Source organism: Colius striatus, chromosome 1 (genome assembly GCF_028858725.1).
Source record: "Colius striatus isolate bColStr4 chromosome 1, bColStr4.1.hap1, whole genome shotgun sequence".
In the NCBI taxonomy this organism is placed as follows: Eukaryota; Metazoa; Chordata; class Aves; order Coliiformes; family Coliidae; genus Colius; species Colius striatus.
This window is the reverse complement of record NC_084759.1, coordinates 95,279,916-95,306,574: the sequence shown is the minus strand read 5'-3', so window position 1 is coordinate 95,306,574 and position 26,659 is coordinate 95,279,916. Positions and strand designations below refer to the sequence as shown.

The following is a 26,659-nucleotide window of genomic DNA, read 5'->3' as shown; positions in this document are numbered from 1 at the left end:
AACACCTTCTTGCCACACCTCCCCTCTTCCCGGGTTCAGAGCCCTGATCCCAGTGTTTTCACCTTGCCCCCCCCGAACGGTTCGGGGGGGCAGGCAGTGGGGGTTTCAGTTAGTCGGTTTCCGAGAGCTTCTGCCGTTTGTCCCTCCTCAGGACGGGTGAACTCCACGCCAGTCCTCCCTGCAAGTCCGTGGGGTAACTCACAAGCATGGCAGATCTGCACGGGCTGCTCTGCGGCGCGCAGGCTCTCCAACACGGCCTGGGCCATGGCCATCTTCCCACACAGTCCCTCGCCCGTCCGGGCTCACCCACACGGAGCTGTTGGTGGCTCTCAGTCTTGCCACGAATCTCCATAGGTTTCAGGGGCACAGTTTGTATTCTCGCCACGGCTTGCAGAAGGGTCTCCGGTCTACTGCTTCTCGTTCCTTCCTCCCTCTCTGGCTGAAGGGTCCGCGTGGTCGCCTCCATCTTGTATCACTCTCCACCTCCCGACTCGCATTTCAAATTCCCGTCCCCTAAATAGTGATCACAGAGGCGCCAGATTGGCCCAGCCGGGCCGGAGGTGGGTCTGAACCTAGGAGCCGGGGGAGGGTCTTCACTGCAACCCGCTCCCCCTGTTACCAAGCCAAAAGCTGCTCCTTGCTAAACCAGGACACTGCTTCAACATCATCTCTCCGTGGGCAAGTGCTGAGGTGCCTGGAGCACCTGCTCCTCTTATATGTATGGGTGCCTGCAAGGCTGTTTCTCACACTTTCTCCCTCCCTGCCAGGCCATATTTTGGCTTTTCTTACCAATGCTTTCCTTGAGGCACCACCATCTTGGCTGAGGGACTTAGCTGTGCCCTGTGGTGGGCCTGTTGGAGCCTCAGAGAGGCTGCCCCTGCAGCTCTTTGCTGCTGGCATATGTGCACATGCACCTCAGATAATTATCTAAATTTATCGTTGTAACAAAAAGGATTTAACTTCACTGCTTGATGCTAAATGACAGTACTGTTGAGTAGGTATCCATCCATACAAAGCTTGTGCTATGTGTAATTGTAGCTATATACTTTTTACTATATATAAATTACATGTCTTACTTCTGAAGAAATCAAAAGCGTCACACAACTTGGATGAATGCAGGACTTGGATCTCTGTATTGCACACAAGTATATTAAATTGCCTTACAGCACTGGGGTCAGGAATGCATCTGTGTTAGTGCCACAGAAGAAAGAATTTCCTGGTTTGTGCTGCATCAATAGCTTTATAGGTTAATAAGATGGTTTTAGCTCAATATGAGAGTTCTCCTAATTAAATTTTGAGTATAGTATAACCCCAACAACTGGAACTATTAACATTTTGTGGAGTATTTTGTGTGATCCCTTTCTCTGGGAAGCTCTATTGTGGAAAAGTAATTTCCAAAAAGGAAAGTGTCCTCATGTTTAGGATTTGCTTTAATACCTGTTTTGTTCTTTCTCCAAAGAACAAGCTTCTCTCACAACATGCTTCTTAGTGGGACTGGACAATTCACTGATCGGTGACTTCTCTATTTCTTTTTTTAATCTTTTTTGAAACGTGAGTCTTTGCCATTCATCTTCATAGTTTTGGAGTATTTTCTTTTGGTGAAGTGCAGGTGGGTTAGCGATCCCCTAAGGATGCTACTTGTATTCAGGGCAAGTTCAATAAATGCTTCTCTATTTTACGAGCTCTCTTTTCAACAAGTTTTGCCCTGAGATAAAAGTTCTAGAATTTACATTCTCAAGGAACTCAGTATGAGTAACTTAGGGGTGGGAGGGGGGCAAGGAAGAAAAGTAAGCCAGAGAGAACCAATGTCTGAAAAACAGTTAAGGATTGTGACTAGAAGAAAGGCAAATAATAGGAATTCTCATCTAAATTATGTATTTGTCTGTTCTTGGATCTGAAAATGCTCCGAATGTCCTCCATAAGAGTTAGGAAGACAGAAGTTTAAAGAAATTCAGAGCAAAAGATACACAGGTATGAGGTGACTTCAGTCAATAGCAATGTGGTCTGTCACAACTACTGAGAATGCTGATAAGACTTGGTAGATGCTGAATAACGCCTCCTGTTAAAGCTTTATTTTGAAAATCTGCTTGACAAACCTGCTGTAGTGAACTGCTTTTCCTGTACCACTGCATATATGTAACTGATGATCCCTTTCCTCTAAGAGTTTAGAAGAGCAGATGCGTACAGAGGACAAACTGACCTACACTAGAGTAGTTCAAAGGACAGAGTCATCTGCACCTTCTCTTATATGGCTAACTTATTTCTATCTCTGCTCTGTTAGACCTTTTTATCATATGGTTTTGCCTAGGATGAAGGGAAAGGAAATGGACACACAGATCCTGAACTCTCTTGATTTACACTTATGCTGACTCTGGGCTTTGTCTTCCTTCTTATCCTTCCCCAAATGTAACAGTTACTTTGAGGCAGAGATGGGGAATGTGAAGTGAAAGAATTCAGAATGCCTGATTTTTTTTTTTTTTCATTATCCCCCGTTCAAATGATCAAGTATTAAGTTCAAACAAGAACAGGAATTTGTACAGCATGGCTATGTGTGATTAGGTTAGGCCTGCAAGTAATAAAATCTTGGGGGAGAAGACTGCTGTTGTCGTCTAAGGACTTTATGGCTCTGACCTATTCATTTGACTGTCCTTATTCCTGTAATAGCATCAAACTGGGTTATAAGTCCTTTGATTCTGCTCTGTCTAATGTTAGAGGCAGAGGGAGCACATATCTAAACTATGTTTATAATTTTGCTGTTCAATCCTGTGACTGAAAACAACACACCTCTCAGTTGCAACCGGTCCACCTCACTTCCACTTGTGGGCTCATGCAGGGATATGAAAAAAGAACCCTTGTGTTAGGGTGGCTTTTTACCTGCAGTGGAGATAAGTAGCAAGGATAGATTAAAAATGTATGTTTAGAAGGCAGGAACACTGGAGTAGTGCTGGACCAATACTCTGAAATACGGAAAAGTTCATGCAGATTTGTGTAATAGGAAAGTGGGGGATGAAATTTATCAGCCACCCTCTTGATTTCCAAGTAATACTGCAGTGTCTATCTCACTACTGGAGGTGGGTCAAGGGACAGTGGAAGCAGTTGTACTGTGATAGTTAATGTAGGAATAGGGAAAAGTTAATTTGCAAGAAAAAGTGTAATCATATTATTCTGTAGTTAGACTGTTTCTTGCTGAGGCAGTAAGAGAAGAAACAAGTTTACTTGTTATGTGGACTAGAGAGATTAAAAATCTGATAAGGGGAAAATGCCTGGTGAAATGTAAGTGATCCAGTGTTACATTGGGCTTTCAAAAGAAATGTGTTCTATTTTCTGCAAAGTTAGAGTTAAAAAGTTAAGGATGGCTAAGTTAAAGGTGTGATGTGACCATCAGCCTCTTCCTAGGATAATACACAAATAATATAAAAGTAGCATTTAGTTGTTACAGAGCACTCAGACTTTGCTTTCCTTTGACTAAGACTGGACTCCAGGCTTTGGCCACTTTACTTTTTTGTTCCAAGTGTATCTTCTAAGTGCCATTGCTTAGTGATACTTGAGCCATGGAGACAGACAGATTAACAGTTCTGAAATAAGGCATGACTGTCTTCATTTTATGTTATGTAAATAGCAGAACTAATCCGCTTTATCTGATTTTAGTAGCATTCAGTATAACTATAAACCGTTACTTACTGGCAGTTGGGATCACTGCTCAAGATCATATTTGTGAAACAAAATAGACTTTGAGGGTCTAAGAGAACACAATACTTTCATATCTAGCAGTGATATGCATTTCCTTGTCCTCCTTAGCAATTCATTCTTGAAGTTAACGTCAGGCTACTGTTGTAGATGTGACACGTATTCCTAACTTCCCTGATTCTCATGTTTCAAATGTTTAGTTTTAGAACTTGTATTGAAGAGGGAAGGAGTCAGAACTTGCCAAAGGCAATTGTGTTAATGAAGCTTTTTACCAATAAAGCCACTAACCCAAACCCAACCAAACAAAATAGAAAGCAGCTGATTACTACAGCCCTGTAAGTAAATACAAAAAGAAAAAAAAAGTTGTGAGTGCTAAGAAACTACTAGAATTTCATTCTGAAAAGAAGAGAATTAATACTTTACAAGATCTGGTAGTTCAGAATGAAGTAACCAAATATGAAAGTGAAAATAAATGAAGATATTTATTATAGTTCTTAAGGATTTGAGAAACGGTTGAGTGATACAGTGGATTTTCCGTCGTGTTAAAAGTTTTAAAATGAAAGCCAGTTGCCTCTTTAAAAAGATACTGTAATTTAGTCACAGTTCACTTAGTACCAGTGTTTTAATTGCTTCTCATGTATTGGAAGAAGCAAAAGACTAAATTTTCAAGGAATTACTCTTGGAACTCTCTCTGAAGGGAATAGTCTTGTATGATAAAGACAAATTCTGAGCACTTTGCTTCAATTAAATAATAATTAATATTAACTTTTAGATATCAGTTAAAGAAATTAGATATACCTTCACCTAGAAGTATATGAGTTAATATAGCCTGGAAAACTCAGCTCTGTCTTAATGAAAGATGAATTGTGAAAAGCAGCAAGCCAGTTGTCGATCTGGATGGCTAAAAAAGTCTCTTGTCTGTATCTTAAACTTGACTGATAATTTTGAGTCACATAGATCTGATTTCACCAAGAGTGTTCTTCGTAACCATTGTCTTGAATTTTGACCGTAAGGCCTTGAAGTAATAAAATGCCTGTTGGCAGTATGTTTTTTACATAGCATTTCAGCAAAAGCAGACAAAAACCAGGTAGTTCCTGTGGAAGTAGTTGTGGAAGGCCTTCCTGCAGAAACACTTCAAGCTTGCTTGACTAAACAAGATAAAGTAAATAAACAATGTCCTTAAGTGCTTGCAGATTTGTTGTACACATAGACACCGTTTTTCTTGTCAGTCTGGGGTTTACATCACAGTTGTTGATAAATGTTAACATTTTTCCTGTTTTTTAAGGAGTTCTTTATGTAATAGTTAGACTGTTGAGCTGCCTTCTGACTTAGACTGGAGAAGAAGAGTGCCTTGCTACTACACCTGTTGCCTTCTTGGTGGTTTTAGAGTGATTTTTCTTCCTTTGTGGTCAGGTTATCACTTCCCCATGGCAGAAAATAGATACCGTGAATATGGAAGTGACCTTAGCATTTTGATAATTGCCAAAGGTATTGAAAAGCACTATTAAGCAGAACTTTGTTAATCTCATTTTGGTGCCTGGCTAAAAATAAAAGAAACAGCAGAATTCAGCATTTGTGAACAGAAACTATAAATTTTGAGCTACATTCTTAAAATCCACGTATAATATAGAGTGGAAGGAATTTTCAGCCAGATCTGACTTCTATGCATAATTATTTTTAGTGTAGTTGTTTTCAACCTGCTGATTTTTTTCAAGGTAAAAACTCAGGTAAGACATCAGTACTTAAAGTTAGATATGATCTGGGTCTATATGCCTGTGTATATGTTTCTGTTTACCTTTATAACTTCTAGTCTAGAAAGCCCTCCTCTGAGGAGGAGCAGAGTGTGAAGAGAGGACTTCTTGGATATATAAATGAGAGTACTACTTGTGGGTAGAGTATTGGTTTATGAGAACAAATTATATGGAGTGAGGGATGGGAAATAAAATATTCCTTATCTGCAACCTAATCTACGTGAACCTGCTTCTGCAGGAGGATTGGACTAGATGATCTCTAAAGGTCCCTTCCAACCTCTACCATTCTATGGTTCCACAGTAGTACAAGACAGAAGTGAGCATCAACAGCTGAGATGGCTGGGCATTTCCTTGTCTCCCTCACTTAAGGCTGGATGTAGGCAAATGTTTCTCATAAACTAACCCATGCATTTTAAGTACGTTTTGCCACTCTGTGTATATAGAATAACTGTAGATTATGAAAGTTGTAATTGTACAGAATATAAAAGTTATACTTGTCTGAATGCCTCGGTCCTGATGTTTGTTCTACACTTCATATCTGTGTGCCAGGTGACATTTCATCATCTCTGATGCTTAGGGATGAGGAAAGCCTCATTGTGCTCTGAAGTCCATGGATGAAAGGATTGTATTTACTCCAGTAGGATTGCCACTGTGGAAGACAATCAAGGCTGAGAACATACCTCCGAGTATTGTCCACCTCCTTGCCTTTGAGAAACAGCATTGGTCCTCAGGCTGCAAAATGTAGGCTCATCCAGTCTTACCAACCCCGTTGTTTTTGATGGATATGACTCTCCTCTTTCCCCACTTTCCTTACTGCAAACGTTCACTCCTAGACTTTGTGAGCGTTCCACTTCCCAAGTGACAGAGGTAAAACCCCTGAACATAGTAGATGTTGAGTGAGACTGGCACAGTGCTCATAACCAGCATCCTTTCTGCCTGCTGACACCAACGTAGTAAAATAATCCTGGACAGAAAAGAATTACAGAGAGCAGATGTGTATAATGGGCATTATGTGCATTTGCAAACTATTGATCTACTGAAACATCATTTGTCATTCTGCTGCTTTCACTGACCTTAGAACACAAACGGTCTGGTGCTGCACAGATCTTTGTGGGGAGAGGGCAGGCGGTATGTGAATTTGAAAGCTGATGTGTATGCCTTTTCTGGAGAGTTGGGAAGTACTGAACTTGTGGATAATCATAGTGTTTAGTGGTTTATATTGTGTACAGATTAGATGTATGTCTCTGCTGGTTATAGATTAAATTATGTATGTTAGAAGGAAGTGTTTAATGTTGGATGTTTGTCAATAATGTTGGATGTTTATCAAATCTCAGAGTGGCTATGGCTCAGACTTTTTTGTGGTCGAGCAAAGGTGAATAGCTCAATGTTCTTTATGGTTCTTTCTAAAAGCAGTACAAAATATCTGTTGCATCTTCTGATTCTTGTGGAAAATAAACTATTTGAGGGACTCACATTTAACAATTTATTACTTGCATAATTTTCCTTACTGTGAGCGATTTGGGCTGGCTTTCTAAGGAAACAGTGCATATGATTAGCTGACAGAGCAGTTGTGGTTCCCCTTATTGTCTCTCCTTCCTGCTTGAATGATTTCTGAACTGATCGGACAAAGTCAGTCAGATTTGTTAGTGTTCAAAAAATTGCTGAGGTATCTGAATTCCTACAAATGTGAATATCAGTCATTAGTTGGAGGGAAATGTAACTAATTTCCTGAAGGGAATTGCACAAAGCTGAGTTTACCATCTGTTTTTCTGTCAGCTTTCTCTTCAGTTGGTTCCTATATAATTTTTGATTTGTCCCACTACGTGTTCATTCTTGTTGGGGGTGTCAGGAGGAACAAGGAAGGCAGAGGAGTTAACACTGCTGTGGAACTGGTAGAGATTAGAGTATGAGGAATTCAGATCTAGAACATCTTGTTACTATTTCAGAATAAAGTTGCAAATTGAAATGTCAGTGCTTGTATTTCCATTACAATAATTCATAAATATATGATAAATTTAGCCTATAATGGCTATACCAGATGTTTTTTTGGATAAACCATATCTGATCTCCATCCCAGAGTGGATAGAGTGGCTAAAAACACTTTCAATCCTTTTATGCACTCTTCTGTCGCAGCATTTATAATATTTAAGTTTTTCTATCTTGCAAAAAAATGCCAAACCAACAAAACAAAGCAAACACCGTCATTGACCTTTCTCGATCCACTGTCTAGTTCTCCTTTTTAAGTCTCTTGTCCTTTTACTGCCCTAAGTGCTTTTCCTGCCCTTCTGCATACTCTGGGAAATTGAAGTAGGAAGAGAATCTGTGCTATGCTGATCTCTCTCCTGTTATCTTTTTAACACTCGAGTGTAAAAACTGCCAGTGCTGTAAGATTCAGTAGTACATGTGTGGAAATTCAGAGAACTCTTGTTTTGGTATTTTTTTGCTAGAGTTTGCTTGCAGTTTTTAAAAAACAGCAGCAGAGATAACTGCCTGCAACAGAGCGCAAAATAAGAAAATGTAGGCAAAGGTTAAAGTGCTGATCTTCTAACACTTGAGAAGTACTTTTGAAAAAGCCATACTACTAGGATGAGCTTATTCTGAAAACACTGTATCAGTATGCATGTGATTTTAAGCTTTTGAGCTAATGCTTGCTGTGCATGACTTCAGTATCTGTGTTATCTGGCATTTGAAAGAGGATTTCTGAGTCATACACCACACTTGGTTTCTCTGCCAAATTATGAGAAAAAAAAAGCAGTATTTTTTTTTTTTTAATACTTCTCTAAATTACAACTGATGGGGAGACTGACTTACAAAAGTGCTGTGGGTTTTTCTGCAGTGACATCTGTGGAGCGTATATATAGTAGGTTCCCAAGTTGGAAGCCAGAAGAGTATGTGGGAAGTGTTAAAGGGGGATGGGGAGGGAAGCAAATGAGAAATTCAGACAAAAGGAAATTGTTGATGCAAGTTAAGGCCTTTTCTTAGTGATATTGATAAATTTCTGCTGCTGTTCAAGCACTCTAAATTATTCTTCTTCTGATTCTGTTTCTTTTGCTTTTCTTCTGTTGCCTGGAAAACATGAGTGGAATCTAGTAGGACAAGAGGCAGCTTTTTCATTGTTCCTGTGGCTCTGTTGCTAGCTATTGTCCTCTTGGTTCAGGCAGCTCATGTCAGTCTTTGTATGGAGTAAGAAAAATGTTTTTCCTTTTTTCCTTAAAGATTGAATTTCTAGACTGTGTAGATAGGTTAGCACTGCATGGTTTTCAAATAAAAGCTAAGAGTAGCTCCCACCAACTAACATATTCTTGCTTGTGATGTTAACTTTTAATACTTTGTTCATTTGGATGGGCTTATATTTGTGGCCTGGTTTGAAGTAAAACAGTCTTGAAACCTAGATTCTATTTTTAATGTTTAAAACAAAGGAACTCTAAGCAAGAGAGTGTGTTTCTTGAATCTTTTTGTCAGGAATAAAAATCAGATTGCTGACCAAGTTATATGTTTTTAACAACTGGAAATAGAGCCAAATTTGCCCTTGAGCAGGAGCAGAACTCTACCACCCAGTAAATGCAGTCGTGAGCAGTGTCACTCAGATCTTGTCTGTTGTGACTGACTTAACTACATCAGTGATTATCTATAAATGAGGGTTGATTTTGAGGGCATCCTTGAAACAGAACCAAAACATAGCTGTTTTGATCATATGAAAACACACTCATGCATGCATAGGATAATGCAAAAAATGAGACATTTGGTTCTTTTGCAGGTATTATTTATATGATTCTACTTTTTCAATGCCTTTATTTTTGCAAAACTGATTAATTATATGATGGTACAGAAAGGATATTGACAATGGAATATCCTATAGCTGTTTGATTATCTCTTGTTTGATTTTTAAAATTTTCTTTTTCAGGCATCTATTAACAAGTTAAAAGTGACAGAACCATGGCTCAGTTTCCAACACCTTTTGGGGGTAAGTTTATAGTGTATTCTAAACTATTCCTGTATGCAAGAACTGCATAAATCTTTTGCTTTCTAAATACGTTCTGTATGAAACTGTTCATGGATAGTGTATCTTTCTGAGATGATAGTTGATCTGATTTGTGGTGTTTTTGCAGATCCATTAGAGAATACATATGAAATGTTGCAGAGACATCTCTGAAGAGTCAAACAGAAAAGCTGTACTGTATGTCTTTTTTTGTGCATTGATCTGTTACAGTCCTACAGTTTATAACTGTAGGGCAGATCCAGGCCACTCGACCCTTGTCAGTAGAGCATAGACTCATTGTGCAGTGGTTGTGGCTAGGAACTGGATATGCTTTTTCTTTGGGGATTCCTAGACTTTTTCATTGCTAAAAAGTACAGCAGATGCCTTTGAAAGCTGTCACTGCAAGCTGCTTTTCCTTCTTGCCCCATACCCATGTTTAGATTAGAACAAAGGCACTGCATTTTTTAGCTCTACAGTTGTAATGAGAAAGGTGTAGCATCTTAAACTTTGGTCTTTTTTGAAAGAAAAGTTCAGTAGAGACCTCACTTTCTGCTGTTCATATGAAATACATTTTTGAGCCCAGTTTTCTAACTAATCTGAAGAAAGATTGCAAAGATAAATTTCAGCGCTGAGATCTAGTAACTAGTTTGGTTCTACTTAAATGTATCTGTTAAGGGCTTACTCTGGAGATGCAGTTATGATTTTTGCTTTTCTATATGTTGGTATAGACTTATATACACATAAATATGAACACACACACACACACAAAAGTGTGTGAGTGTGTATAAATATATATAGAAGCCTAGTTTTTGGAATCACTAGCAAGTAAATTTATATTAGTGCTTCAATGACAGACTTCAGGAGACATATGTGTTACCGAGAGTATGTTGTAAGAGAAACACAGTTCTTGTTAAACACAATTGATTGGATGCCATTGCTGTCAATCTGAAAGTCTTTGAATCACAACGGAAGAGGAATCTTTGCACATGGCAGCTAGAACAAATGCATAAGTGGAAGCTGATACTCACTGCTTCATTTATATTCGAGTCCTGCTCTGTGGAATTAAATCCTGTTTGGTGCCAGAATTTCTCAGTTTGGTAAAATATCAAAAGCTTAGATAAAATAAACTCACTGGACAGTTTCATGTAGGATGTGCTTTCAGGTCATGTAAAAAGTTATGAATAGCTTAATTTCACTATGATTTTCTCATCGTGACTTCCTTAGATTATGAATGAAATCTGCTTGTTCCTGACAAGTATTTTCTTTTGTTTAGAGTTAGGGCTGTGCTTTGCATGCAACCATATTTAAACGTGTGTATACATTCTTAATAGAAATTTTGTCTCCAAAGCATTGTCCTCTGCCATCTTCAGAGAGTCTTCATTGCATTACAGGTGGATAACAGCTTTCTTCTTTCAACTTTATGTATTACCATTTGATCTTGCGTCTGTTGTCCAGGATCTTCTTAACTCTGGCTTTAGTGAGGAAGGAATTAACTATTTCTTCTGAAACAACTTTTCTCATCTGACAGCTCTACAAAGAAGTTGAAATAAGCACGTGACTTATGTAGTTTCTGTAATATCTTCAATGTGTAAATTATTATATTCATTCTTCAACCAAGTATAGTAGGTGGCATAATACGACCTCTTATAGGAGTGACAGCAAAAGTCCAGGATTGTTATAAGAGGAATCATTGAATCATAGAATGGTAGGGTTTGGAAGGGACCTTTAGAGATCATCTAGTCCAACCCCCCTGCAGAAGCAGGGTCACCTAGATAAGGTTTCATAGGAACATGTCCAGGTGGGTCTTGAAGACCTCCAAGGAAGGAGAGTCCACAACCCCTCTGGGCAGCCTGTGCCAGGGCTCCCTCACCTGAACAGTGAAATAGTTTTTTCTTATGTTTAAGTGGAACTTTTTGTGTTCCAGCTTCATCCCATTACCCCTTGTCCTGTTACTATCTACTATAGAAAAAAGAGATGCCCCAACCTCCTGACACCCACCCCTTAGATATTTATAAATGTTAATAAGATCACCCCTCAGTCTCCTCTTCTCCAGACTAAACAGCCCCAGTTCCCGCAGCCTTTCCCGTATGAAAGATGTTCCATACCCCAAGAAAATTCAAATTTTTATGGGAAATTTATCATATTTTTTTGAGACTGCAGCATTTTCTGTTCTCTGTACTCACCAGTCAAGATGCAGAGATTTATGCAGTCTCCATCTTGAGAGAGCCCTCACTCCCAAGTGTGCAACGTATGGTATCCCTCTACTTGTGCATACCAATATTTATGGCTTTGTTTTTATTTCACTTCCTTTCTTTTTAAAGAATCTTTCAAGTCAGTTTGGGAAATGAGTATGGAAAGAACATATTCTAGAACATTGTTCATTTTAAGGATGATTAATTAAAAAAAAAAAGCATGGAAGGATTTTTGTAATTGTTGGGAAGAAGGTTGTGTGCTTGACCTTCTGGTAGTTTGTCCAGGAGAAGAAACTGCCCATTTTAGCTTTGATAGCCCACTGCTTCACTTCTGCAGATGGGATGATTGTTAAGCCATGTAAAAGAAAAAAAAAAACCAATTAGGGAGTGTAGCTGCTTTTGAGTCAATTTTGTGGTTTAGTGACTGCCTCCTTCATATCCAAATGTATTGAAAAGCCCCATAACCTCTGTTTTTGGCATCCAGGATCGGAAGCCATAAATGACGTCTCAGTGTTGTGTAAGATCCTACTTTGTGCACTTCCATAGGTGTTTCTGTTACCTCAAATAACAAAAGATGGGAATGAAGCCATGCAGAAAATGCCATTCATGGTTTTAATTCATACTTTTCTGACTGAAGAGGCCACTAGGCTTACTTGGCTTAACATTACCTCTTTCGATGTTTGTATCCCACAAAGGATATCGACTGTTTCATTACCAATGAAAACTCCACCAGGAAAAGTTCAATGTTGACAATCATTTTTTTCTTGTTACAGGCACTCCAGAGAATAAATCAAGAAATCTTATTTTAAAATAGTTAATAGAATTTAGTTTTTGTTGCCTCATGCCGTAAGAGTTTTTAGTTCTGAGTTTTATTTCTTCTTTGTGGAACGGTAGGAAGAGCAAGGCTTTTTTCTGTTCCAGTTTTTTGGGATTGTTTTTTGTTGTATTTTTTTGTTTGTTTGTTTAATTACTGGAGTCATGTGTGCCTCAAATTGAGAGCGAGCATGCCAGCAAGTCACTGCAAATTTCACATGCGTTTGTTAGAGGTTTTTTTCTCCTCACATTATATTCAAGAAATTCTCCCTCTTTGTGTATGCTATGACATCCAGTCTTAGGATCTTAGGCTGGAGTAGTCATATTTCTATTAGAGGGAGATGTTCATCTACTCCTAATTGGCCTAGTCTGCATATCGATCATAATGTATTAATCAGTACCATTCCTTTCCTTCTGCCAGGAGTTTGTGAGAAGATGGGGAAGATAATTGCCATGTCCAAAGAAGAGTCCAGTTTTATCCCCACAGGGAGCACAGCTATGAAATCTGTTTAGAGTGCCTCTGTGAGCTTAGTCGCTAAAATTCTGGGATTTTTGGACTAATCTGAAAATGTCCTTTCTTTTAATTAGATATTCTTAGCCTGTCTGCTTTTAGAAATACATAGGTTACATGAAACTGAGATGATAATTTTTTGCCTAGAGCGCAGCTTTTATGTCATGAATGAAATTTACCATTTAAAGGAATGTTTTTCTTCCCCTTGTGGATTTCCTTTTCTCTCCAAAGTACATTTTGCCACATGAAAGTAGATTTTAAATAGCAGAAATTGAGGAGGCAGGAAATTCTCATGTTCTTCATAACTGCTGAGTCCGATTCTGCCTCAGCCTGCAAGCAGTTTGAAATACTTGCTGTAAATGTTCGTGGACCTTACTACCTGAAATTTAATCTCTGAGAATTCAGTGCTGAGACAGAGTGAATGCTAGGTCTCTGTTTCTTTCTGGAACGCTTCAGTTTATCTTTCAATATTAATTGCTTCAATAAAATAGTGATTCCATTAACTTACATGCCTTCATATCATTACATTCCTATACAGCATGAGTTACAGGAAGGTGTACGAGTGCACCGTGACTTTTACAGCTTTGAAACAGTTGAAACAAACCTGAAACACAGTGTTAGAGAGTTCATTAGGGCTCTGAAATGGAAGTTACGTTTTCTCTGAGTACAAATAATCTGAAGGATGAAAGTGAAATGTGTGCAAGAGTGTAGTGTGAAGAATCTGATCTGTGTAACTTATTCTTACTCAGATTTCTCATTCTCAAAAGAATGATGAGCACGCTTTCCTGTGCTGTTGTTGCCCATGTCTACTGTCTGGTTAACTCAAACTTTTCCTAGACAAGTAAGGAGAGTTTTTCTCTTACAATAGTGCAAAACCACATCATACACAAACGATTATTTGAAGTACTTTTTCAGTTAAAAGAATTTGTGTTTCAGTTGTATGTTCTCTGAGAGGCAACTGACCTTCCATCCCCTAAACATCTGGTTTGGTGAACTTTCTGCGTTATATCCTCTGATATACTGCTGACATTATCTTTTAATAGCCCATTTGTAAGTTTGATTGCACTTTTGGTAGCCTGGTTGTAACTTAAATCTGTGTATGAGCCATAAGTGATTCAGTGCTCAGCAGTCATCTTCATTTGGTAAAACTCTTTTAAGTTCCTAACCAGTTATTTAAGGATTCCTGGAGCTTTCAACTGCTGTCTTTGGATGAATGGCTCTGTTATGTATGTTGTTTTGAGAAGTTCAATATGATATGATATAATTGCACTCAAAAATAGTGTAGTTGTTAGATAATATTTCTTAATATTATTTCTCAACTTCTTTTGAACTAGGCAACCTGGATATCTGGGCTATTACTGTGGAGGAGAGAGCTAAACATGATCAACAGTTCCATAGTTTGAAACCAACATCTGGATTTATCACTGGTAATGAAACAGTTTTCACTTCTAATTTCATTTAATTCAATCTTAACTAACGAACCTAAATATGTACACAGTTTTTTGGGGGGACACTTGAGCATAAGTATGAAAAAAAATTGACCAGATCTTACTCAATTTATATCCCATTTTTCATATGAATTGCCACATCAACTCTATATTTTCTGATATTTACTAGCTATATACCTGTTTCACGCCACTTGATTTTTCTGCAAATAGGATTGTATAAAGCAGTTCTGTTGCATGGAGCAAGCTGATACTTAGAAACTGTACAGTTAGAATTCAGGCCATGGAATCACCCTGATGCCTGGTAATACATGTAGTGCTTCTAATGCACTCAGTGAATTAAATTACTCTAATGAGTCTAGCTGAGATGGAGTAGACTTTCTTCATAGCAGCCCGTATGGTGCTGTGTGGGCATTTTGACTATGGATGAACAGCGCTTGCAAAGCCTTAAGGCTGTCGCTGTTAGTCACTCCAGGGCTGGACAAGAGGTTGAGACGGGGACACAGCAGGGACACCGGGCCCCACCTGGCTAAATGATTATCCTATACCACCACGCACAACAAAAACTGGGATGCACTGGGATACAGGCTGTTGTCTTCCAAGGTAGCCATTCAGCTAGCTCGGAGACTTAGCTTTACATCAGTTGTGGGGTTTTTTTCCCCTCTTTCACTCATCAAACTGTCTTTATCATGAGCAACAAGTTTTCTGAGTTTTCTTACTTTTGTTCAACCTGTTTTCTTCCACATCCTGCTGGGAGAAGGGGTGTGAGTGAGTAACTGGGTGCTGAGGTTCTGCATTAGTTAGCACACTACCATACTAAGAAGTCTCTTTAAATAAAGATAGATTAATTTAACTGGAATCTATTTCAGAGACTGATTGTTTAAACTAGTGAAATCAGTGGGGATGACCTCTTAAATCAATTTTCCCATTCAGATTTTTTTAAAGCTGTGGGAAGCAAAGCTGCAAGTAAAGGAATTGAAGTGATCCTATGAAATTTTCATTGAACAGTGCTAATTTGCTCTTACTTTAAAGGCAATAGGATGCCTACTTCTTTGTTTTATTGCTTTTAATTTTCTTTATTGCTATCTAAACTGGTGCTCAATTGAAATGAAGGATATAGAAGTGTTTTACTTTTTTTGTTGTCTGACCCATCAGGAGGATTTCCACAGTGTGAAATTTAAATAAGATTATTAGCAGAGTCTTATCACAACCATTCATACCTCCAAGTATACAATTTGATTTCTTCTGTTCATGTTACATGACAGATATGGTACAATATACTGATGTTTTATTGATCTATTTTCATATTTAGTACTATTTCTAGTCTGTTCACAACTTTAGTTTACAGGTCACAACATTTCCAAGTGCCTAATCCTTTGGTATTTGTTTTGTTAGCCTTACTTTTTATTGGTAGTTGGAAAAAGACTTTAAAATATACCATTGCTTTCTTTAATGGTGGCTTACCAGGTTCATGTCAGGGTAAAGTGCACTTTATTTAGTTTATGTTAGAGGACTGTCATCATGCTTCCAAAAAAAATAAGATAGTGTTTATATTGATACATGCTTTCCTAGAAGAAAAATGTTTCTTGTTCTCATAAGGCAAGCAATTCCTACAAAGAAAGCCATTAATAGAGATCGGGGTCTATGAACCATGCGTTTCCCATTGCCCTAGATGTTTATACTCTGCTGACTTCGTATGGTGCTGACTGTTGCAGGCTTAAACAGTATGGGCTTGTTGGAAATATCTGGTAGGTTTGCAAGTGACAAAACAAGTTTAAATCTCATATTCTTTTCTGTACATGTTAAGTATTTCTGATTTTCCTGTTGCTCCTGTTTTAGATGTTTTTGACTCACAATTTCCTCTTTCTCCTCTTGCAGATATATTTAGCATTTTCTGAAATGATGTCCTATTTATTTTACAGGTGATCAAGCTAGAAACTTTTTTTTTCAATCCGGGTTACCTCAACCTGTATTAGCACAGATATGGTGAGTATATGGGAGGGGATGGAGAATTGCAGCTAAATCTCAGAGTGAAGTTTCCTGGTACAGACTTGGACAGAAACTGAATTTCACAATCTGTGTCTTAAAACAATTTGTTTAGTTCAATGTGCTTTCCAAAAGTCTACAAGGCAAAAATGCTTTGTAGTTGAGTTTTGAAGTTACTAGTTCAACTACTGGAAGTAGGCATACTTCTACAAATGACATTTTTGAAGTTGGCAATTTGGAACCCTCCTTTCAAATTATGAAATGCTGTCAACTTATTAAAACCCTACTAATGCAATCACTAAACACAGTAATTAATATTAAAAATCTTCAAATGGGAGAACTTCTGCAAGACTTGCAAAATTTATAAGAAAAAATAAGACTGGCAGAGATTTTTTCCATTGTAGTTGTACAGCTTGAAAGCCTGAAAGTTTTACTATTTCTTGGTGAGAGACAGATCAAAATGTCTGTTGCTGTATACTACACAAACATTTCTACAGTTTACCAGTTTCTTTATGCAAGATTACATTTGTTTCTGCTCAGAATTATATGACCATACCAATTTTGGACATAATGACTTACATAGATTATTCATCATTTATATTAATTATGTTACTACTAAAACCTTTTTTTGATGCTAGACAGTGAAATAGTACGACTTTTCATTCTGGAGTGGAAAAAGCAGCAGAGGGATGGATAACTTTTGAAAAATCTGTTAACTTTTCCTTTGTTGTTAACTGTTTGAAAGAGAGAGTAGTGATTTGCAGTTTTAAGGATTTTTTTATTGTAGTAGGACTTTTAAAGGCAGAATCTTTCTGTTACTGGACAAAGAAGAGAATTATTTTCTTGCAAGAAAAACAGTTACTTTGGAAATATGCATGCTTAAAAGAAGGGCTGGATTTACATGGGTTTATTTTCTTTCCAATTTATCTTCATCTTACAAATATTAAATCAGGTCAGGTTATCTTATTTGCTGAAAACCCAGACAAAGTGCAGATGTCCCTTTGGAACTTCTCCTGCTTCTTAATTAAACAAGGAAAGAAGTTTTGTCTTAAACAAGACATCCTTTCTCCAAAAATATTCTGTAGGCATTAGCTTTAAATAGGTGTTACCAAAACCCAGCAGTTGTAATTGGCTGACTAAAAGTCTCTTCCTTTCTGAGTTATTCAGTTTTTCAGCCTCTTGAGAAGGAGAGAATCATTCTGCCGGTTTTGTAGTTGTCATAGAGACAAGACCTTAACTTTCACATTTTTTTTTAAATAAAGCAAAACTAAAACTCACTCATGCTATCTTTATAAATCATAAAAAACCATGTAGACATCCCTTTTTCACCATCTCTTTTTTTCCCCATCAATTCTGAATTAAGAGAAGTAAATATTAAGTAAAAATCTAGATAAATTCTGAGTTGGAATTAGAGCAACTGTGTAGAAAAATAGTTGCATAGTGCTGGTAAGACTCCTTAAAAGGAAAAAAAAAAAAAGGAAAACACCCTTTCTTTTCCCACTTGAATGATTCAGCTCTTTTGATCTGTTGCATTTAACTCTTTTGGCTGTTTGGACCCTACTACAGATTACTAGTATCTCATAGAAACAATAAAAGTTAGATTATTTAGTCGCAAGAAGTCCTTTGTAGCCTACAAAGGGAGTCACAGTATGCTCAAGATGGTATTGAAAAATGTGAATCATTGCTTGTCTTAGCTCCCAGGGGTAAGATCTCAGACTTGCATACTTGTTTTGTGGACAAAACAAAAAGTTCCATTTAAACATAAGGAAAAACTATTTTACTGTTCAGGTGAGGGAGCCCTGGCACAGGCTGCCCAGGGAGAGTGTGGAGTCTCCTTCTATGGAGGTTTTCAAAACCCGTCTGGACATGTTCCTATGTGACCTGATCTAGGTCGACCTGCTTTAGCACTGGGTTTGGACTAGATGATCTCTAAAGATGTCTTGCAACCCTACCATTCTATGACTAATAGCAATATTCTAATGTTGTCTATCTAAGTCTCTGTTAACATGGATATAGATCTGTGGGTACATTAATGGAGGGGACAGTTCGGGAGTAATAAGCCCAGAATCTCTGTGAAACATTTGAGCTGCATAAAACTTCTTTACTATCAATATTTTTTATTTCTTGAGTAGATGGAATTTAATTTTTTTTAGATAGTAGTTGGTTAGTAGAGGACAATAAGGGCAGGTCTGACAATCATTAAGGAAGGAATGTTGTTATCTTTAGTTAGAGCAACTTATAAAACTCTTCAAATTAGTTTTCTGATCCTGGAAATATGAAAGTGAATGTATGTTCTGTTTTGGAAGAGTTTTCCTATTTTTAATGAGTCTACAGTTGATCATAGTAGTCTGTCTGCAAGCTAGTGTCTATCATTTGTTTCATAAAGGATTACCTACAGCTATATGTAGACAAGCTTATGCTAATACAAATTTTCATCTGTTTTGTTGACTATGGAAGTTGTATAGAACAACACATTGAGGAAGAAACTGCAGGGGCAATTGGCCTAATGAGTGATTGTCCAAACTGCTTTCAGAGCTTTCTGCAGAAAAAGCAAGCTCTCTGTCTCTATGAGTTTCCAGATAAATTATCTCATGAATGAGAGAAATTTTTTGTTTGCATAAGTGAGTGGTCTTCACTGTCTTATTTTAATTAAAATTGAAATGGCATTTTTGAATAATTAAAAAAATGATTTTCACTAGAACTTCAAGAAGTACTAGCTAGCTAACTGAAGTACCAGTTATTTCTTCTGCTTCCAGAGTTGCTTTGAAGATATCCTACAGTTGGTGTAGTTGTTTTCTAAGATGAGACTCTTAAGGAGTGTATCTTATTTTAATTTTTACTATTAATCAAAGCTTACCCAGAATTCACATTCCTTAAAAATAGCAGCTCCATGGTTTTGAGCATTGAAAATTCCTGTATCCCTTCTACTCATCATTCCTTTAAAAAAAAGAAGCCCCTGGGAGCAAATTAGTGAAATTGTCATGATGGACCATAATAACTTTACTGTTCTACACTTTACAAGCTTTGGAGTCTGCCAAGCTGGTAATCTGTTAAGAAGCCTCTAAGTAGGCTCTGAATTGAGACTGCAATGGCTTGTAAGATAACTGTTTTTAAGTAAGCAATAATCTGGCTTTCTTCTAAAACCCTTACTAGTGATGGCCTCAAAAAGCATCCTCTGTGTAGCCTCTCTCTCTGGAGTTAAATGAGAACTAAAATAATGAATGCCATCTGTTTTTCTTGCATTTACAGTTACTTAGTTTTTCAGGGTAGACTAGAGCTATTGGTTGTCTTATCTATTTCTGAGCTATGCTTCCCTCACAACGCTCTTAAATTTGTGTCCAGGTGTGAGAGTGGAAGATTATGGGTGGCAATTCTCTAATTCTTACTATATGTGAATTAATCAAGTGTCTGATGCTAAAGACCTAATTTCTCCTCTCTAATTATGGCTGAGTTTTATAATGCATTATGGGATTGTATAATCTAATATGGGAATGTAAAGCAGGATGAGTCCAGATTTTTTGAACTGCAAGATTTCTTTAACACTGTGCTATTTTTGTGCAGATGTTTTGTAGGCTAATCATAAGCATATTTGACAGAAAAAATTTGTGCATGCTCAGTTTCTGCACCTCGTAAATGCAAAAGTAATCAAGTTATCTTTGCATTCTTCAGAAAAGAGTAGAGAAAGGAGAAGAAAAAATCTGTAGAGGTATAATTTTGTAAACACCTGAAACCTAGCATTGTGATGAAGTCTGCTGCAGCTATTCTCATTAGAAAACCTCTGTTATAAACACAGGCCTGTTCTATAAAATATGATAAATATTTAGTCAATGTTTAATCCATTTACTGCTCTGCACTGCTTCTGGCCAGACCTTAATTGAAACAAATTGAAGGACACTATGTTCTTCCAAATTTCATTACAAGCAGAACAGTGAAATTTGGTAGTGTTTACTGTCAGCCACTCAGTACATTTCGGGTGCTGTTTATTTAAAAGTAGTACTGTAATCTAAGAACCCTGGGTTCAATAATAAGAAATGAAATTTTGTCATGCTCTAAAAACATGTATAAATTCTGTAGTGTGTACATATTTTTTCTTGCTGAAGTTCACACTATTAGTTTAAATAACAAAGCTAGTGATGTAAATGAGTTGAACAGAAGGTCAGACCTTAAATCAAAAGCTACCGATGATTATGTGAATAAGAGTTTAATTAAGGCAATGAGACTGATGCACATCAAAGTTTCTTACTACTGGACAATTAATATTTTCTTATGTAGAATGCAAAGACTTCCTGCATTCTGGCAGTACGCTCTGTAAATAGTGCCTGGAGAATCAAGGTCACCTATAGTGTGATACTTACTCTTACTGCTTTTTCATGGCCATGCATGTAACTGGTTGAGGGACTCTGTGCTTTAGGTATAAATTTTATCGTTATTTGTAAGGCTTTAAAGACTTAAATTTTATAAATCAAGGGGGTTGAACCCACACAGGTTGAACAAATATGACTTCTAAAAATAACTTGTATAATTACTTTGCTTAAATGGAAAGATGTAAGGAACATTGTGACTACTTATTTGAGCTGTATGTGCCAGTTGGTCACTATGGAGCTGGCTGACTTCTCCATATGTTGAGGAACGAGTCATCTTTGGGAGGACCACTGATTGTTTGGAGTGCAGTCAAAAATCTGCTAGAATAGATTTATCCAGATAATTTATCAAGCTTTGTTCTTGTGCACATCCTCAGCTTGCTCTCTGTAGAAGCTTGTTTTTTACTGCCTGTTTCCACTGGGCATCTGTCAGAGGAATGGCTGAGCAAGCATTGAACTGAACTTTAATAAGAAACACCACTCATTTCCGTGTTGGTATGTTTTTTTTTTTTCTAGTTGCCTTGAAGAAGTTGTGGTGTCTGCTTGTAAGCATTAATTAAGTGAAGCTAATTATCTGCCCCTGGTTTCCATTGTTCTTAATACTCTTATTTTCTAACGAGGCTTGCTTACCCTTGGTATTCGTTGACTGTATATTAGTTTACTTTCTAGTACAAAACCCACAAAAGGGAGCTCTTCAGAAAATATATTTAGCCATTAAGTTTATGACATTCTAACACTCCAAATACTTTTTGCCTCTTGAATGTTTCAGGTTTGTAAGACTTGTAGTATGCATTTCTCCCAAGTGCTGCTTTTAGAGATCTAACATCACTGTTTATAGGTGCTGACTAATGAATATTGTGTGAACTGTTTTGATTGTAAAAACTGTAAGACATATGAAGAAGAAAATTAAAATCTATGGAGTAATATTGTTCCTGGTAAGCCTAAGTGATGCTTTTGGTCAGCAAAAATTTTATAGCATGTTGTGGGACTCTTCCATTCTAGTGGAAGTGAGTATTCTTAATTGTCATAGTTAAACTATGAGTTCTTTCAAAATTAGTTTGGGCTTTTTATAGGAATTTTAAGTTGATATAAACAATTCTGGTGCAGAGAGATGCAAACATGTCTTTTTGAGGTTTATACCCATTTCATAAGAAGAAAAGCACTGCATATACACAGTCTGTTTGCAGGTTTGCATATTAGTGGCTTGTACACCCCACTGGACAGGAAGATATGATGGAAATTAATAAACTCCTAGTGTTTTTATGTCCAAGAAAGCCATTGTACTTCAGAATTAGCAGAACATGGGTAACCTCAGTAACAATATTTGAGAAGCCTACTTTGTGTTTGTAACTGTTTTCTAGAAGTAACTGTCGTGGTTTGGCCCAGCTAGCAGAGCAGCACCACAACAGTCTCTCGCTTGGTGCTCCCATTCACCCCCACCCTTGTTAGGATGGCAGAGGCCCCAGCAAAATGGGAGTAAAAAGATAACCAAGGTTGTGGATTAAGATAAGGGCAGGGAGGGCTCACTGCCAAGTATGATTCTGGGCAAAACAGACTCCAGTACTCAACTTAGAGAGGAAAGTAGGAAAGTTTATTCTACAAGAAACAGAACGGAATAAAAGCAAAAAGGGAGTAGGACGATGAAAAAATTACAACCAGCACTTTAAGATCTCTCTTCCCCATCTCTCCTTTCTTCCCGGGCCCAGTTCACTGCTCCCAGTATCTCTACATCCTCCCCCTACAATGGCTCAGTGGGGCAGGGAGTGGGAGATGTGGTCAGTCTCTCACAGATGGGCTCTGCTGCTTCTCTCTGCTCAGATGAGGCTGACTCCTGGCATTCTTCCCCTGCTCCCACACAGGATCCCTCCCATGGGACACAGTCCTTAACGAACTTCTCTGGTGTGGGTTGTTCCCAACAGCTGTGGCTTCTGCCAATACAGGGTCCCTCACACAGGACACAGTTCTTGGTGAATATCTCTGGTGTGGATTCTTCACTGCGGTTGCAGTTTCTGCAGTTGCAGGGTCCCTCTCTCGGGACAAGGCCTCTTCTGGGCATAAGCTTAATGAGCTGCTTTGTCGTGGGTTCCTCCCCACAGTTATAGCTGTGAATATTGGGTCCCTTCCTCGGGACATGGCCTGCTCCAGCCATAGTGATACAGGGTCCCTTCCTCAGGACATGGTCTCTTCTGGCCATAGTTTTAAACAAGAAAATCACTGCCCCTGGCTTGGGGTCTGTAGTGAAGTAATTGGGTCCCTCCCACAGGACATGGCCTCCTCCAGCCATAGTCACTTTCCCTGGCTCGGAGCCTTTAATGAAGTGAATTGCTGCCCCTGGTCAGCTTTAGCAAAATGAGTCTCTGCCCCTGATACGGGCTCATTATCAAAATGAGTCTGTACCGCTGATGCGGGGTCTTTAAAGAAATGAAAATAAATCTCAGCTTCACCAGTCCTCTCCGTAGAATGCAGGGGAGTCTCTGCTCCAGCACACCACCTCCTCTCTTTCACCACCGACCTTGGAGTCCACATGGTTGTTTCTCTCACCGTTCCTACTCCTTGCACCACCACCAGCCAGAGAAGAAGGGAGAGAAGAAGGAAGAAACAGGAAGAAGCCTCCTCTTCCGGCTTCTTCTTAGAAAGTGATCATGGAAGCATCTAATTGGCTCAGCCCCAGAAGTGGGTCTGGCTCAGAGCTGGGGAGAGTTTCAAGCAACTACTTACAGGAGCCATCTTTACAGCCCCTTCCCCCTTACCAGAAAAGGCTGTCATGTCAAACCATGACAGTAACTATGCCTCTTATTTTGTAGTACACTTTTTTTCATTAACAGCTATTGCAGTCCGTCCTTGCTGTTGCTTAACACTCAGGGGAGAGAGAGTCTCCTTTGCCTTCAGTAAGGTTCTCCCACTCATCTCTGCAAGTTGTGCGAAGACAAAAATATTACATCTTTCACTTCAATTTATCCTACCAGTACGTTAGGTAGTACCAGTGTGTTGCTTGCTCTTCTTGAAAGAGTGGTTAGAAGCTGAGGCTCTAGAGCAGTGGTGTTCTGCAAGGAAGAGAAGATAGGCATTCAAAATTTGTACTTCTCTTGGTCCAGGTTTGCTGTGCTGGCTTTCCCTCTTCCTTCTGCTGGTTGGACTACTGTATACCAAATCTGAGTGCTACAGTAGTGTCTTTTTAATTGATTATTTGTTAAATGAACGACATACTAAGTGATCACAACTCAAACTTTAATCCAGATCACATTATGCCATGTGGGTCCCAGCATTGTTTTTGACTAAATTTACGCTTCTGAAGGCTTGCTGGTAGTGGGATTAGAGGAAGGATTAAAATTACTGAAAAGCAGGCAATTTTTATATGTAAATTGAACTTCCATGTGATACAAAGCTTCAGGAAACAGCACCTAGAGGTTCTCACAGCCAAAACTTGTTCTTCAATGAAATACATGTAGTAATTCAATATCTTTCAGGGAGTGGCAATATATACTTTTAAATTCAGTGTTAACTCAGAGTCTATTGTTTCCTCACCAGACTTTCTCTTTCTTTTTTAAATATTGCTGCCAAATTTTCAGTAGTATTATTTAGCTTCATGGCATCAAAATTGGTGATGAAAATGCGATACTTGGAAAAGTTGGAGGGTCTCCATTTTTGAGGAAAGGCTACTGGTGATCTAAACCAGGGAAGATTCTTAAGATGTATTGTTGACCTGTGGCAAGCCCTGCTGGGATTTGCTTCTTTGTTGAATTTTCCTAGGATTGTGTTCATTGGTGTGGGAGGGTTTTAATTTTGTTAATATTTTGCTACTGCATTTACCTGTCTACTTATTTAAATATTGATTATAACTATTTGTCAATTTATTGTAGTACTTTTTTGATAAGTCTTCACACACTTGTATGAAAGCTTTCTTTCACAAGGATTTGATAATAAATAAAGGTCTAGTTTAATTAGAATGCCAAGGTCCTTTGTATTGTCATGTCTGTGACATATTATTCCAATACTGAAATGTGAATTTAACTCTTAAAATGAATTCAAAGAAATAAGCATAATGTTTAAAATTTAGTTTTCAACTAATTCCATTACTACTGTGCATTTACTCTGGTTTTTGGTTTGCAATTGCAGGAACTAACATTCTTCCTGCTTCTTTCTCCCTAACCTCCCACCCTGATTCCCTGCTGAGCATGGTTTTCTTAACCATCAAATGAAGAAACAAAAAGAAGACTGTTTAAGTCAGACTATTTTATATAAAAGCCTATTCAAGGTCTAGGCTCACTGTTTTATCTTGAGTACTATTGTTTAACTGAAAACACATTTGTACACTTGGAGATGTAATGGTGTTTAGTAAAGCACAAGGATATAAAGAAGATTTTGAGTGTAGCTGAAATACAGATTTGCAGACTAAATGATTTGATTCTCTATGGTGCCATTTACAGTACCATGTAATTTTATTTATGTGATTTTGCAAACTTTTTGTAGAACTATATTAACTTTTCTTCTCTGGATGCTTCACTGTAGTTCCTCTATGAGTTGAAAATCAATTTTAAAAATATTTATTAATCACTCCAAGAAAAAAAATCAAGAAGCTTTCCATTTAAACTGTGTCTTGTTTCATTACATATTTAGCCTCGTATAATTATTTTGAGTGAAATTTAGTCAGTCTTGAATATACTTGCCTGTGTGTATGTGCTCCTAGGTCAGCTCCTGAAGTTGATAACTTAAGATTCTAACTGTGAAAACTGCCTATTTTGTAGGGCTCTAGCTGACATGAACAATGATGGGAGGATGGATCAGTTGGAGTTTTCAATAGCTATGAAACTTATAAAATTAAAACTACAAGGTTATCAACTCCCATCTGCACTGCCTCCTGTCATGAAGCAACCACCTATCGCTCTGCCTAGTGCACCAGGATTTGGTAAGCTCTTTGTTTTTCCCTCTCTATTAGCTTGTATTATAGCAACCTAAGCTGTATTTATTGTTGTTTTGCAATTTCTAAATGAAACTTTTAGAAAGGAGTACTGCTGAAAGTATGTGCACTTGAAAAAAGTGCTGCCACATGCATGCAAATGCTCAGAAAAAAAAAAATCTTGATGAGATTTTGGCGCACAACCATACTGAATAACATAAGTTGAGGTCGTGTTTGCTTCAGATCTTATACTTCTCCCCATATGTTTCAAACAAAAGTATTTGTGGGGGGAAAAAGAGGTAGATCAGGTAGCAAGGCTAGTGCATTCCAAAGTGATGGAGTTCTTATTTAAATTGTTGTCATTAAAGGATCTCCAGCTTTGGCAAGATTAGGTATGTTTTTCTGGACTTTTTACAAGTCACGGTAGTAGTGCACCCCGCTGCTAATAAAAGTATAAAATAAATTATGAACAGTGCTGCACTGCTATTAGCTAGAACAGCTGCTGATTCAGTTTTTGTGGTTAAGTACTGCCAAATTCGCCAGCATTGCAAGGAAAAGAGTAGGGAAAATGGAATGGTGAGAGAAAAATAAGTAAATTAAGCTGAACTTCATGTTTGACACCTTGATCTTCTGCTAGTGAGAGTTTTTGTATTTTTCTGTGTTAATCAAAAAGAGAATAATGTAGTTGATAAACTGCATGTAGCTGTGTTGTTTTAGTTGTTGCTTCCACAAGTTTTACAAACGGTTTTATTTCCGAGAGTAAGAAATCAATGAAACTGAACAGGGTGAATACTGGTTTAATTGAGACACGTCATAGTAGAGTCAATCCCCCAAAAAAACCAGCAGAATCTGTGATTTTCTTTTTTTCTCATTCACTATAGACTTGATCTCAACTGTTCGCACACACTCTCATTCTTCCTGTTGGCATGAGTGGCCCTCCTCAACCTCCCTGTTATCCATGCAACTGTGCTTACACCTAAAATACCTCATTACTGTGCTTCACCCTATTAGCTTTGCACTGTTTCATCTAGACAATA

General features: G+C 38.0%; 1 protein-coding gene across 4 annotated transcripts in view; it reads left to right on the top strand.

Annotated features, from left to right (window-relative positions):
- The window catches only part of ITSN1 (intersectin 1), a 139,587-nt gene that overhangs the window by 20,650 nt on the left and 92,278 nt on the right, over positions 1–26,659 (top strand). For all 4 annotated transcript variants that reach the window (XM_062001429.1, XM_062001421.1, XM_062001413.1 and 1 more), the window contains exons 2-5: positions 9,343–9,402; positions 14,268–14,360; positions 16,301–16,364; positions 25,471–25,631. In XM_062001429.1, the coding sequence (XP_061857413.1) occupies positions 9,375–9,402; positions 14,268–14,360; positions 16,301–16,364; positions 25,471–25,631 (346 nt within the window). In that variant the 5' untranslated portion in view covers positions 9,343–9,374. The remainder of the gene's footprint in view (positions 1–9,342; positions 9,403–14,267; positions 14,361–16,300; positions 16,365–25,470; positions 25,632–26,659) is intronic.